Source organism: Macrobrachium rosenbergii, chromosome 2, assembly GCF_040412425.1.
Source record: "Macrobrachium rosenbergii isolate ZJJX-2024 chromosome 2, ASM4041242v1, whole genome shotgun sequence".
In the NCBI taxonomy this organism is placed as follows: domain Eukaryota; kingdom Metazoa; phylum Arthropoda; class Malacostraca; order Decapoda; family Palaemonidae; genus Macrobrachium; species Macrobrachium rosenbergii.
In genome coordinates this window covers 62,983,711-62,999,005 of record NC_089742.1, presented here as the reverse complement: position 1 = coordinate 62,999,005, position 15,295 = coordinate 62,983,711, and the positions used below count along the sequence as shown (strand labels likewise).

Here is a 15,295-nt window from a genome sequence, read left to right as displayed (position 1 = left end):
CTGCAGCGCGGGTATCCAGGTGTCTCCTTGGTCGATTCTCATGTGACCGTTGTATCGGACCTCAACTGCCAAGAAATAAGTGAGGATAACGTAAGGATATATGAGGAATAGAACTGATAAATATGAATTGTCACTACAAGCAGAAAAGCTAAAAAATCTGATCATGTGATCAGTAAAAACTCGGTTTCTCAAAGAAAAATCTGTTGAATTAATATTTACTATAAATAAAATCTATATTTAATTGTTCCTGGAAAACTATTCATGGAATTAACTTTCTAATTTTGTCATAAAAAGAGGCAATTTAATTATGTACACTAAAATTATTATTTTTACGTCAGAAATGAATAAATAGGCAGCATAAACACGTCACTTTGACGAGGAAAACGAAAGTATTCTCCACTACTTACACTCGGCTCCTTCGTCTTCATTAGTAAGGACTGTGAAGGGAAGAAAACAAATATCGATTATTATATCACGGAGATTCACAAATACATTTCATTTATTCGCATAAAGTTTCAATAAATATACAAAAATAGGTGAGAAAAATCAAATATGGAATAAGTAAACCTTAAGACATCAGGAACAAAAACATATAGCCAAAACTAACTCCGGTTTCAAAACTTCTAAACTTACAATCGACATCGTCAAAATGAAATAGGAAACCTGAGTTCAATCCAAAAACCAAAGAAGAAGAATAACGAAAACTATCTGCAATCGCAACCTACCGCCCAAGTAAATGGCAATACCAACGATGCCGAGGACTGCCAAGATGACGAGGAGTACCGCACATCCGAACACCACCCGGCACAAACTTCGACTGAAGTGACGTCTGTAAGATTCTTCCGAACTCGTGGTGGAGGCACTAGAACCCCATAAGCTGTAACTGGAAAGATAACATGAAAAAAGAAAGCGTTAACGAAAGAGGTGATCAGGTGAAGGATATCAATTTGAACGATGCATTTACAGCCTGCCCAAGGGGCAAGAGTTCGTGCCAGCACAATGCTGGCTTAATAAAAAACAGCAACACTAGATGAGCTACTATCATTGATTGAATGCAAAATAAAAATAACTCAGAACAGGACTACTCGGTAGAGTATACATTATATATATATATATATATATATATATATATATATATATATATCACAACTATTTATTTACTTGTTGATTTTATTTCCTTTTCTATCCGTAGATTTTCTTACTAACTCTGTATACAAAATACCTTTTGATATTCATGACAAAAATGTTCCAATACAGCTTAAATTTTGTCAATCTCTAATAACTGACGTTATTGTTACTTCATGTTATATGAGAGGCAGACAGACAGACAGACAGACAAAAACTACACAATACAAAAATCTGCAGAACTATTTAAGCAATCATTGTAATTTGAAGAGATATCCCCAAATCAAATGAATGGCCTCAATGTTACCTTGAACGTCAAGAAATTCGAATTCTTAACAAAGTGCGCGGCAGAACACGTCTAATTGACCAATTTCGTCCTAATCATTTTCAGGGAATTCGAAAGCAGCCTTGTTAAATCCAAAGCTTGAGTTCAACAAAGGGAACATTAATCAAATTCCAGACGTATCATATTAACAATCAACTCTGTGCTGTGGCACTTCAAGTTGAATCGCAGCACGAGGCACCGACTTTTTTACAATCTTATAATTTAAGTGGGAACTGAAGGCTGGCTGGTGGTGGCGCCAGGCAGGTTTAAAAAGAAAAACCGGAAGCGTTACGTTAAAACTTGGAACAGTAAGAAACGCTTCCTTCCTTCCTTCCTCTTTGGCTATGCGAAATTTGAATATAACGTGTGATTTGAGGTGAAAATGGGATTCTGGAGCGTGATAAGAAATCAGTTCACTAAATGATCTGATAACTGCTGCATTTACGCCGGTCGCAAGTCCGGATGAAAAAGAAGGGTTAACAGTAGGGTTACCGTTCGCGTCTTGTTGAAAAAAAAAAAAAAAAAACACAAATCATAGAGATATATTAAAAAAGCAGTTGACCGTAATGAATTCTGTGAGGCCAACAGAATAAACAGGAATGATATAACCGCCAGTTTATGTTAATGCAATGGCACCTCCCGATCTGTAAGACACTGACAGGTTCATCTTTGTGCTTCGTAAATGGAAAACGTTTATGAGGAGATGACTCATAGCCAGCTTTCTGTGGAGAGGTGCTGAAGGTCGTGGCTATTCTCTAAGCAAATACAGAGAAACGTTAAAAATCACTCGGCAGTGTATCTGCCGACAGCAGAAATGACACCGTCAGGACGTCTAAATTCAACCGGCCGATACTAATTTTTCTTTCTTTATATACAAATTGAGAGAGAGAGAGAGAGAGAGAGAGAGAGAGAGAGAGAGAGAGAGAGAGAGAGAGAGAGAGAGAGAGAGAAATAGTGTTACTAACGACTTTAATAAAAAAAAATCTTTGTTTTCCTTATTATCAAAATAAGATCAGGCAATAACACTTTCTTTTAAATATCACTATGCTCGCTGACGTCCCTCTGAAAATGTGTGATTTCCTAGTAATCCATGTGGCCTTCGGTTTTCTGTGCCCTTGAAGTTTTGTCTTAAGCTTTACTTACTTTTCTTATTTCACTTACCAAGGAAAGCGGAGTAAGTCCCATAGTATGCCTACAAAAATAAACGAGGTCGACAACTTTAAATCCTGACATGCATTCCGCTGTCTTCATCACCAGCTATTGGACCTACTCCCTTACCTTGTGAATTACGAATGTACAGACCCATACTCCAATTTACGGTTACAATAGTCTACAAATGTCAGTAATGGATACTTAGACCCGAGTCACTGACAGAGAGAGAGAGAGAGAGAGAGAGAGAGAGAGAGAGAGAGAGAGAGAGAGAGAGAGAGAGAGAGAGAGAGAGTACTCGCCCCGAAAAGTTAAAGCAGGAAATCGCAGATCCTCCCAACGTTACAAATCCAATTTACACGTACGGCCTTAACATTTAAGAAGAAAATTACGAGATAAAATGCCAAGATTTTCTTTTGCGTAAATAAAATCTGGGATCCCCAGGACGCAAAAAGAGATCAAGAGTAGCCCGATATGTCCCGTAATTTGATCAAGGTTTATAGTACTCTTTTAATTGGGTGGTCGGCACTTTTCCCTTCAGCGCAGAGGATGACTGTTTTCTTTTACTTTTACTTTTATAATGTTACAGGCTACACACATGCACACACACACATACTCACACACACACACACACACACACACTATATATATATATATACTGTATATATATATATATATATATATATATATATATATATATATATATATATATATATATATATATACGTGTGTGTATTATATATATATATATATATATATATATATATATATATATATATATATATATATATATATATATATATACACAGGCAAGTATATACTGTATAAATATGTGTGTGCGTGTGTGTATATATAAATATGTATGTATGTGTGTGCACACATGCACGTCATTGTGCGTGTTCCCTAATAGGGTAAAAACTAATTTTTAGCTAAAATTGAATAACCATCTATATGAGTCAAAGAGAAAACGCTTATTACTTAGCTGGATAAACACTTGTAAAATAAATAACAGCAACGTATGTTTCACATCACAAAAACATGTGAAACTTTAGAACCTAAAAACAATCCACTATACTATACAAAAAAAAAAAAAAAGTGAAGTCGCCTTTATGTGACAAAAACATGCTTATGAAGGAATGAGCGTCCGTGTGTGAATTACCTGAGAGGTGTGGAACCGGGCCTTGAAACATATCCGTAGGGGGTGAAGTCACCTTGCCCGCCGGCGTTATTACTTACGGAGCCCCTGACGAAAGACACTCCGTCACCGGCGCCCTCCTGCAACAGGAAATAAACATGTTTTAAACTTATGATAAAAATTATGCATACGGATTGCACAGGGAGTGGAATATACATTAAGACAAAAATGGTATGCCTGTGCGGAGATTAAATGACAGAGAATTAAAAATGATGTTTTTCAACTTGTGAAACCACATAGGAGCAAGAAAGGAATAAGAAGAATTAAAATCTCTTATTCAACAAGAATTACGTCAAGAATGAAGCGCACCAATACAGTGGTCAGGCATGCTTTTTTTTTCTTACATACCTAGAGAATAAGCATTAACGAAAGACTACATAAACACATGGAAATATTCTACGTAAAATCAAATAAATATAAAAAAAAACATGAAAAAAGACAGATTCCAATGTTAGACAAGCCAAATAGTAGCGAAACACGTACGGCAAAAAACCTGCAAAGATGCACAAGACAAAAATCATATTGATTAAATCACGTATAACGATTATGCATTGACAAACTTCTTTAACGCTATCCTCACCCACCGATGCGTGAGCTTCTTTCGCGTAAATGATATAAAAATCCTATCTCTTCGTTAAGTTGTAAGGAGATTTACGATAAACTAATACACATAAATTCTGTGGTTCCATAAATATATGAACATCGAATAGCTGTCTCAAAATTGGCTAAAGCTTTTTACAGCAGTACCTCTTTTGCCCTCTGTGGAAAAAGGTTTATAAGAGCTTTCATAAAACAAGATCAAACTATATATATATATATATATATATTTATATATATATATATATATATATATATATATATATATATATATATATATATATATAATTTATATGTATATATATATATATATATATATATATATATATATATATATATATATATATATATATAATATATATTTATATATATATACATATCCATATATATCTTTTTCCTTTTGAAGAGGTTGGTACCAGAAGGGTGCAGCTCAGCCCCGAGCCCTTTTTCGTGACCTCAGCAGGAGTTAATCCACATTTACAGTTGGGTGAACTAGTAGGCCGGAAGCGATATATGGACCCAGCAACTGCAAGTACAGCACTGCACCACTAAGCCACACAACCTACGAGGTGGGCGGTGAGGCCAGCAGACCCCTACCCTGCCCCCGCCTCTCTCTCTTGACATATAAACAAATACACGGATTATACATAAAAAAAAAATCCTTTCCCTAATAAGCGTACTATCGAAACTACCTTTTCATAGTTTGTTAAATTGCAAATGCCCCTCTTGGCTAATACACCAACCAGATCCGATGTCATCGATATCAGTTCTCTGGTATTGATCATCAGTGGCAGATTTTCTTAATATTAAAAAAAGTAAGAATGCTTAAAGAGCGCATATATCCGCCAATCCACAGGAAAACAATCTGGATAGGCATTTCAAAAAGTTTTTTCCTTACCACGTGGCCGCACAACAGAAATTTTTCAGTTCAATAATTTTGTGGGATCATCTTAAGACTCTTCAGCAAGTACAATGGCGTCGTTGCAACGTAATTTTCGCTTCATTTTTTGATCGGCTGCAGAAACTTGATGATCTCGAAAATGGCCGAATATGTGGGGTGATTCTCTAAGAAATCCCCTTAAGATCGGTAAGAAGTCATTGACCAGAATCATAAAGTTTTATCACAAATAACAGTATAGTCTTTTAAGAAGGGACTATAATAAAAACGAACAACAGTTAGGTATGTGGTCACCAGATCTTTCTGCTACAGTGGACCTGAAAATACTACACAACATCATTAAAACTGTCCAGGTAAGAAATGACACACACGATGCACGCACGAGAGGGTAACAGAACATTAGCAAAGATAACCCGACACTGGAAGGAATCCATGCAAAACCATGATGGCCAGACGATTGGTACGATTATCAGAATCAACATCACACGCTATCTTAATTGACCTGTGCCGAAAAAACCTGTTGTCAAATTTCGCGTTCATTAGTCCACTTGTCATTTTAAACACTACTCTGTAACAAAAATAAGAAAGAGAGAGAGAGAGAGAGAGAGAGAGAGAGAGAGAGAGAGAGAGAGAGAGAGAGAGAGAGAGAGAGTGTGCTTTAATGTCTTTTCATATGACATCTCTCAAAATCGAATAAATAACAGTAAGTTTTGAAGAATAGTAAGGGTCATCACTGCTGCCGGATCCTGACATTCTTTGATCCTTCTTGACAGTTTAAGGACAGAGTCAGAGAAACTTTAAACTTGGATGGAGGAATTTACCTCTCAGGATGTCAAGCAAAGCATTCTTGTGCCCACTTCATCAAATCAGCAGTTGTATGTTCTACTGACAGTTCACAATTTTTAAGAATGTGTACGTGAACTAGGTACTGAAGGAGGGAGGGAATTTTTTATCCAAAGCCTCTATATTTTGAAAAAGATGCTACTGGCCCACATCACAGGGCCAAATCAAGCTCAGTTTGGTAATCTTATGAGAATGAGTGCCTATTGTTCTTTACAACTTGAATTTCCAGTACTTGGGATATATCAGTATTCCTGAAATCTCCCACGCCTCGTTTTACTTTCGAAATGTTGGGATTAAGAAATTTAATGAGCCGGCTGATGAGAGGAGATAAACGGACAAGGCACAATACAGACTCCTATTTGCGAATTTTCAGATCATGAATAGTTAACTGTCTGAGGTAAATCCATGTTGGTGGTAAGGACATTTACTGCTAATTCATTTGTTAAACTTTGTTTCATAAACTCCTTTCGCTGAATAAAATTTAGTTTTATTTTCAATAAGTTGTATACGATGAATTTCCTGGCTTGAGGTTCCAGAGTACTAAATTTCATACAGCACGACAAAATAGCAAATGACTTTATGATCGCTTATCGAGAGTTATTCGAGCAAGAGAAAAATTTGTATTCCAGCACAAATATAAATGCGAGCTCGGCCAACAGAGAGATCACCTCTATTCCTTAAACCCGAGCCTGGATCCAGTAATGAATCTACAGCGCATGGTCACATTCCAACACTAATCATAATGAAACCCTTCCAAAGTTAACTGTCATTTTGGCAAAAAGTCGTACGAACAAGACACACATACACAGATATATATACACACACACTCGGACAAACACATCAGGAAGATTAGTGATAAACATGTAGAACAACAAAATACTTTATGGACAGATATAAATAAGATATTATCTATTTTTCCTTTTATTTTTTTTTTTGTCGAAACAGCCTTCGCTGTTAGGCCGACCACCATAACCGTCCGTCAGGGAGTGATCTTGTTTTTATCCCCACATGAACTTCTCTGACCTCGCCGCAATTGCCGGCTACAGAGTCTTTTTTTACATTTTTTATTTTTTAATAGATAATAACAAGAGAGTACTGCTGCGTCGTTCTGTCGTAGGTTTTGAGAATTTCTTCTACCTTTTATACACACACACACACACACACACACACATATATATATATATATATATATATATATATATATATATATATATATATATATATATATATATATATATATATATATATATATATATAATGTGTGTATGTATTTATGTGTGTGTGTGTGTGGATGTGGGTGGTCTTTAAAGGAGGCTTACGTTCTGAGGGAGTCTGGTATTTCCTGGTAATCCCCCGTCTACGGTACTACCCAACCCCAACGAAGCCTAACTTTGTCTAGAGGAAAACTGGAAGTATACATGCACGAGGATTTTATTTATCTTGAGCGTGTAAAATTCTAGAGCGTAAATATTAAGACACCAACAATCACTTCAACACATCTAAGAACTCTTGCCTTTAATTCCAGGTAACAGGCCGTTTCAATAATTTTCCCATCAGCTAACTATGCAAGGCCGCCCTCGCCTCGGTGCATCGAGTTGTTCAGACAGCCCTCTAAATTTTGGAAAGAATGTCACCGGAAATCGTATAAACTGACCCGCGATTAGCGATCAATGAAGGCTGATGCCCCAGAACAAGTTTCATTGTGACGTCCACTGACTGATTCTCAGTTTATTAGAGACAATCAATATTCTTTCGAAATATTCTTATTTATTATTTATAGTCACTCCTTAAAGAATACTAAATTCTTCACTGCAAAGTACTTGAAAATAGAGTATCTGCATACTGATGCTAGCACATTATTTTTTACTCCTGTTATACAACGAGCAAGAGAAGTATATCGCTGGAAAAATCCCACACACACCTGTGTGTGTATATATACACACACACACACACACACACATATATATATATATATATATATATATATATATATATATATATATATATATATATATATATATATATATATATAATATCAAAAGTACAATAACCACCGTGATTTAAAGCCAATCATGGATATATTCGAAAAGGCAAAAAACACTTTACAGTATAAGACAGTTTCACTATTGAGGTCTCAAAATCCACACAGATAACATGCAAAAACAATCTGAATAAAAATATATTCGAAGCAGCGCCAAACCAAGTAGAGAGAAACAAAAAATATGAAATTGTTGGGGGACTTGACAATCTCGAAGGCCCCATGGAGACGGGCAGGGGGTTGGAGGTTGGGATTGGCAGACTGGAGTGACGGCAAAATCTCGATAAAAGCAGGGCAATTTATGCAGACCGACAATTTGTCGAACTTTCTTATTTGGAGAGTCAGAGACCCATGGAATGGAAAACCCAATCCTTTTATCTATCCCAGACGCCGAAGAAAAGAAGATAAACGGGAGAAGAAGAAGAGTGAGAGTTACCACCAAAGGAATTCGTATTTGATTTTATATATATCTATATATGTCCAATACATTGATGAATATATCTATAAAAGTACGTGAAAACGATAGAAACATTATTTTTACGTCATGATGCGACAAATGGTTTGTATTGTACTACAAATATTTCATGCAAACTGAATTGCTGCCTTGTCTGACTTGCAAAGCGTGGCGACTCATGACCGCAAGCTGTTATCTCATTGGCGATGATTATTACTCTTGCGAGTTCAAGCTTATTGCAAGAACAATATCATGCAAGCAAAATTGGTAACACCATAATCACTGAACATTAAGGGATCTCGTGCCTGTCTCACACTTTACATAGGAATCTTTATGAACAACAGCGCTCTCGATGCGATGAGATAAAGTAGAATTAATAGGTTTTCAGAACCGTCTCTTGTGTATTATATGCTAAAGAGAGATTGCATTTTTACGGGAAGAGTGGATTAATGTCATAGACTAATAATTTGACAATGCAGTCTTTAGGCCAGATTTAATTCTAACGTACATGGTTAAACCTACTAAGACTTTATCACGTATAGTTTTGTTTTTATTAACAGGGAGGTGAATGATGTCGAACTTAACTTAAACTACTACTACTACTACTACTACTACTACTTCTTTTTCTACTTCTTCTTCTTCTTCTTATCATTATTATTATTATTATTATTATTATTATTATTATTATTATTATTATTATTATTATTATTATTATTATTATTAAAAAATACTCATAGCAACAGGAGTCTTGAAATGGGGAAACAAATCCAGTTATGTATGGATACATTTATTTAAAAATAAATCTACACAGATTTATTGTCAAATATATGTACCCATATATAACTGTGGATTTGTTTCCCTATTATTATTATTATTATTATTATTATTATTATTATTATTATTATTATTATTATTATTATCCATAATGGAAACATATTAAATCGGAGCATTCCAAAACACCAGTCATTGTTAAGCATGGGTCACCAATAAGTGCTCTACGTGGGTAATAGACAAGCAAAGCCAAAGGAGACGCACATGATAAAATATGGGGGAAATAACAAGCTAATAAAAATGAACATACCCACAAACAAATAAATTAAAACATTAATAAGGAGAAGTTGAGAAAAAATCAGAGATAATATATGAGTAATTAAGTATTATTAGCAAACTTAAAAATGATTCAATAAAAAACAAAGCAAGCAATTGAAAGGAGAAAAAAATTGGGTGTAGAGATGAATGAACGGATATAAAGGGAATTAAAACATAAATCTTCAAGGACGGAGGATTGTAATTCCAGGAAAACGGAAGCAGGACGAAAATTCTAAATCTTGACAATAACAGAAGAGGAGTAATAAGACGACAATGAAGAAGAACAAGAAGAAGAAGAAGAAGAAGAAGAAGAAGAAGAAAGTCATCCGTTGAACTTTGCAATCCGAGGAACAAATGTGAAAAGTGGTCACAAGTTGGGTATTACGAAGTTTTGTTGTTTTATGGGTCCACAGCAAATAAGAAAAATACCATTTTCGAAAAGACACAGACCCCTAATCTTCTTACAAGATTTGCAATTTATCTGTTATGTTATCTATATAAAAAAAATCTCGAAATATTTTTCCGATAATTGTGGAGAACTAAATAATTTTAAAAATCACCAAAAAAAAAAACTAATGTACGTAAGACAATTCTGCCTTGTATAAAAAAAAAAGAAAAGAACACAACCCCTAAAGAAATGTTGCGGCGCCGAGCTTTTGAGGTGCAGCAAACCAATTAATCTCCAGAAGGACCTAAGATAAAGATACGATCGCTGTCTTTTAACAAGAACACCACTTTGTCATTTTAATCATCCACTTAACCCTAGCAAAAAGTGACAGTCATTTGCCCTGACAAAGACATATCTTTGGGCCAAGAACAGAAGCCTTAAAGAAGCTTGACAATTCAACTTCTTGCGACCAGTTAATAGCTAGAAGTTTAGTGCACGCCCGGCAATTTTCCACAATCGTCTCCAGACAGCTGCATTCCATATATAACTGCTTATTATCTTGAAATAATGGGAGTGCTCTTTGAGAAAAAGCGAGGGATACGCGTGCTGATGTGCGAAATGCACCAAGAAAAAATACTTCCTCTTTTTATTCTTCATTCCGAATTTGTTGAAAGGAAATAGCAACTCCTCTTCTCTCTCTCTCTCTCTCTCTCTCTCTCTCTCTCTCTCTCTCTCTCTCTCTCTCTCTCTCGGTAAAAACAATAGAATCACTGCAGCCGGAATTTACGAATTCTTTTCTGAAATAAACCAGAAGAAGCACTTGAGATTTACTGCAAATATTTTTCCAGTCTCATTAAAATTCCAAAACAAAACAAAATATAAAGAAAAAAAAGGGTGCAATAATGCCCATTGTTGGGCATTGTTTAGGCTATAAAAGTAGACGCAACCGACCACAATGCTTAGAAATAGCATTGCAGCCTCAATATCCATAACACTGTCAAGAATAGTCCACTGTGCTGTAGAACATTATAAGTTAACATTATAAAATAACCTTATGAATTAACATAACAGGTTTTTGCAAAAGTATTTATTTTTATAATCTGAAAGTCCTCCATAATTGAAAGTTGTCGTCATTGCTGCCTGTTTACAGTGAAAATTGTTTCTTTGTGTATCACACTGTACACGAAATTGGAAGTACTACTGCTCACTGGCAGGTTGCCAGAGCGCGATAATGAAACCTTCAGACAAATTATGGATACTAATGCCCTGCAAAACTAGTAGGCATTAATTCAAGACTTGCTCTAAAGGCGTAAAACAGAAGATTGTTACTGAAATAAGGTTCAAGGAAGATAACGAGGCAGGAAACCTTCTAAGGTGGTCTAATTTCTTTCAAGATATAAAGATTCTAGGAAGGTGCCGAAGTTCGGAGAAGGGAAAAATTTTCTATTACTGGCAGATAAAGGTAATCTGAAGTGTGTGACATTTAAACCCGCATCTCGGATATTACTGAGTGAAAGGTTCTGAGAGTTGTAATAAGTGACCCGTTTGCATGTACTTATATATGTTTGTAAACACACGGGTGCACACACACAGATATACAGAATATATATATATATATATATATATATATATATATATATATATATATATATATATATATATATATATATATATATATATAACTGAATCACGAAAATATGGAACGTGATGAATATAAAAATAAAGATAAAATCCACGAAGGAAACGGAAACACTGGAGTGCTGCGAGGCCTTTCGACACTAGTTCTTTACTTATATATATATATTATATAAATATATATAATGTATAAAATTCCTAAAGAAGGAAAATATTTCATTGCTTTTTTTTTTCTAGAAACCCGTACTGCATCCGGATGTCAAGATATACTGTTACTTTCGTGACGGCCTTTGACGCCACAAACTATCATTTCTAGGACGCTCAGTTCGCGGACATCAGGTGCACCAGATCAGGTTCACAAGCGTTGAGTCTTACGTTTGAATCCATTTATAAATTACCTACCTATGGAAACACTTTTGCTTGTGTTGTATGCACGAAGTGAAACACTGAACGGCGAATGTTAAAAGGGTCAGCAAGCAGAGCACTGATGTTAAGGCTACGACAGAGAAAATCTCTAAAAGTAAAAGGCTGAAGGTAGCGTGACCATTATTGTAAGAATAACTTGATCACAACGATACGGGCAAGTAACGATGCAATACCTATTTCTTGACAACAGTCTGTCACATTGCCAGAGCGTTAGCAATGACTGACGTTACCCTGTGCAATTTGGACAATATACATTCACAAACCAGCAAAATCGGTGATCAAAATCTCCCATCATCTCTAAACTCGCTCGCTAAGACGTCTACTTAAGTCAACTGAAGTTTGGTTCCAGCCGTCTAATCCTTGTTGCGCACCAAGAATACACGTGAACGCATGAATACTTGTTAGGCTACTTAATACTTGCATGGTATGTATGAACAGTGTAATTGGCTTTTGTAGATATGTATCGGTGCCTACAGGCTCTAAAACTGGTTTGGGTTAAGAGCCACCTTTGCGATTCCTTGAGTCAGTGATAAAATGAGAAGAATCTCAACTGTGTTTATGTATGGGGTCAACGTCATAAGAGCTCTCAAAGTTCAACCCTGTCTGGAAGACAGAGAGAGAGAGAGAGAAAAAGAGAGAGAAGCGAGCCGTGAAGATACGAGCGACTTTGCTAAATTGACCAACCGTTTATTAAATGGCAGGGGAACTCGGTGCATGTAAACATTGATAGTGGTATAAAAAAAAAACGGGATGGTAAAAATAAATAAATAAAAAATAAAATAGAATAAAAAAAGAGAGGGGCAGTGGTACGTCGGGTTCTGGGACGGGTTATCGGAACCCTAAGGCTCTCTTGAAGAGATGGTCCTTCAACTCGATAGAATAAAGCAGTGGCCCAGAGGGAATTAGGGAAAAAACGACAGAGAGGCTACCTGGCGGCGGATGGAAAGAGTCTAGACAAGAAGAGAGGGCAGAGATTCAAGTGATCGTTATGAATTGCTGCTGTGGGTCGAGACTCTTCTGACTGCTGGATCCGATGACTCGAGGGAGCCGATGAGAACGTACTACTGTGAGAGTGTAAATGCATAATTTCACTTACAAACTTGCGCGATTCAGAATCGGCAAATAGAGTGATAATAGTAAACTTTTGTATATAGGTTTGATAGAGTAATACAAACTTATGAAAAAGTTTATCATCATCGCTTCATACACCGTGCGATGCAAAGAGACCCTATGAAATTCCACGACTCATGTATTTTCTGTGCTTTATTTCCACAGATCTCCACTCATCTACAGTCTCCCGTCTCAAAGTCCCCAGCCAGGTAGGCCTGGGTCTTCCAACTCCTCTGGTGCCAACAGGAACCAAATTGACACTTTCAATTACTATAGGAATCTCTAGGGTGGTGCCATCTACATATGGAACTTTTGTAATTCTCCTTATGGAATCATTTCTAACTCTATCTTGCCACCTGATTCTTATTATTTTCAAAGCTTCATACTCAAATCGACAAAATCTTTAAAGATAGTCTCACTGACATACCATGATTCACATCCGAACAGCAATAGAAACTGTGCTAGATTAATGTTTAAACCTATTTTCGTATGCAATTTCAGTCAATATTAATTCCAGATCTTATTCAGTCTAGCCATATTTTGATTTGTCTTATTATAGTCTTTCACTATATTCCAACTAAAGAGAACCTGTGGCGGAAATGATTGTTCATAAATATTTGCAAGATTCAACCTCATTAATCCTTTCTCCATCTGATTTTACTTAATCCCATTGTACTTACTCTATCCTCATCACTTAGGTTTTTCAAGGATTTATTATGAGGCCCATCCTCTCTAGATGTTCGATGCATTTTATTTAAAATAGCGTCAAATATATATTCTAAGACTTTCAAGTTTCTTCTTTTACTCCAGTCTAACCTCCTTCTCCAACTACTTTTTTTCATAATAAAACCCATGAGAACTAATGTGTATTGCAAACTCACATTACCGTTGCATTTACTTCCTTCATGGAAAATATCACTTGGTTTTAATTATTTGATGGGGATACCACAGTAACGCAAGACTTTCCATAATGTGGTCTGTGGGAGATATCGAATGCTTTCTCGTAATCTAGGAAAAAATTCAAGGGAACCTAATCTGCAATCTCAATTAAAGCGGTTTCGTTAAAAGGTACTTAGTAAGAAAATTAAGAGCGAAGTAGCCTGAACAAATTAACATACTGCCACACATCTAGATAATTACTACACGTAAGCCTAATGATGTGCTCAATGGGTGATGTGACTAACTTACAATCATAGAAATCTCCCCCCTTTTTTTTTGCAAATATCAAGGAAACTTTTTTGCTTCTTATATGTTTTTCTCTAGGGTACACTGAAGGTGTAAATCTTATCATTAATCAAAAAGGTATACATTTTCATCGCGACAATGTATGTGCGCTATGGTATAAGTCGATATACATGCGCTAGTACAAGCGATATAAAATCCAAGTTTTTACAGAGAGAGAGAGAGAGAGAGAGAGAGAGAGAGAGAGAGAGAGAGACTGTAATAGCATTATACATAAAAAGTAAATGACCTCGAAGTCGATCCCTTTGTATAGTGAGACTACCAGGTCTTCTAACACACCCACAGCTAAACAGGGAAGGTAAATAATATGGGACACTCTTTGAAAAGGCTCCTTCTGTGTTTTGACTCTTCCTACATAAAAAAAAAAGAAAGAAAGAAAAAATTTATAGCAGGTAGAACGGTAAGTTAGTGACAGCATCCAATTTTTTTTTATCTTATTAATAAGTGGGTACTTATATTCTCTCCTGCTATAAAGACTCAAGTTTTTTGACAGGGACCGTCATACAGACATAATAAACTTTACCGATCATTTACATAGCAAGATTTTTTGTGTGTGCCGTTGTTTGCCCTTGTGCGCAGATGGAAGAGATATTTTAAAAAGATATTCCACTGATCTTCATATAACTAACTTCTCATGATGCTCTGCCAGAGAAGTTTTGGGGAACAGTCAGTGACTTTTTGTAAATAATCTTTTTTTTTCTAATACGCTGGTGTACCGCCTTATAAATCCACAGAGAATGTAACAAAAAATGCACCTATTTACCGTCATATTAATCCAAAA

The 15,295-nt window shown here is 35.8% G+C and overlaps 1 protein-coding gene across 2 annotated transcripts in view; it reads right to left on the bottom strand.

Moving 5' to 3' along the window:
• The window catches only part of LOC136847824 (uncharacterized), a 217,348-nt gene that overhangs the window by 24,987 nt on the left and 177,066 nt on the right, over positions 1 to 15,295 (bottom strand). For both annotated transcript variants that reach the window (XM_067119763.1, XM_067119771.1), the window contains exons 4-7: positions 3,759 to 3,874; positions 726 to 883; positions 408 to 437; positions 1 to 65 (exon numbers count right to left, since the gene is read on the bottom strand). The exon at positions 1 to 65 is cut by the window's left edge and continues 51 nt beyond it. In XM_067119763.1, coding sequence (XP_066975864.1) covers positions 1 to 65; positions 408 to 437; positions 726 to 883; positions 3,759 to 3,874 — 369 coding nt within the window. The remainder of the gene's footprint in view (positions 66 to 407; positions 438 to 725; positions 884 to 3,758; positions 3,875 to 15,295) is intronic.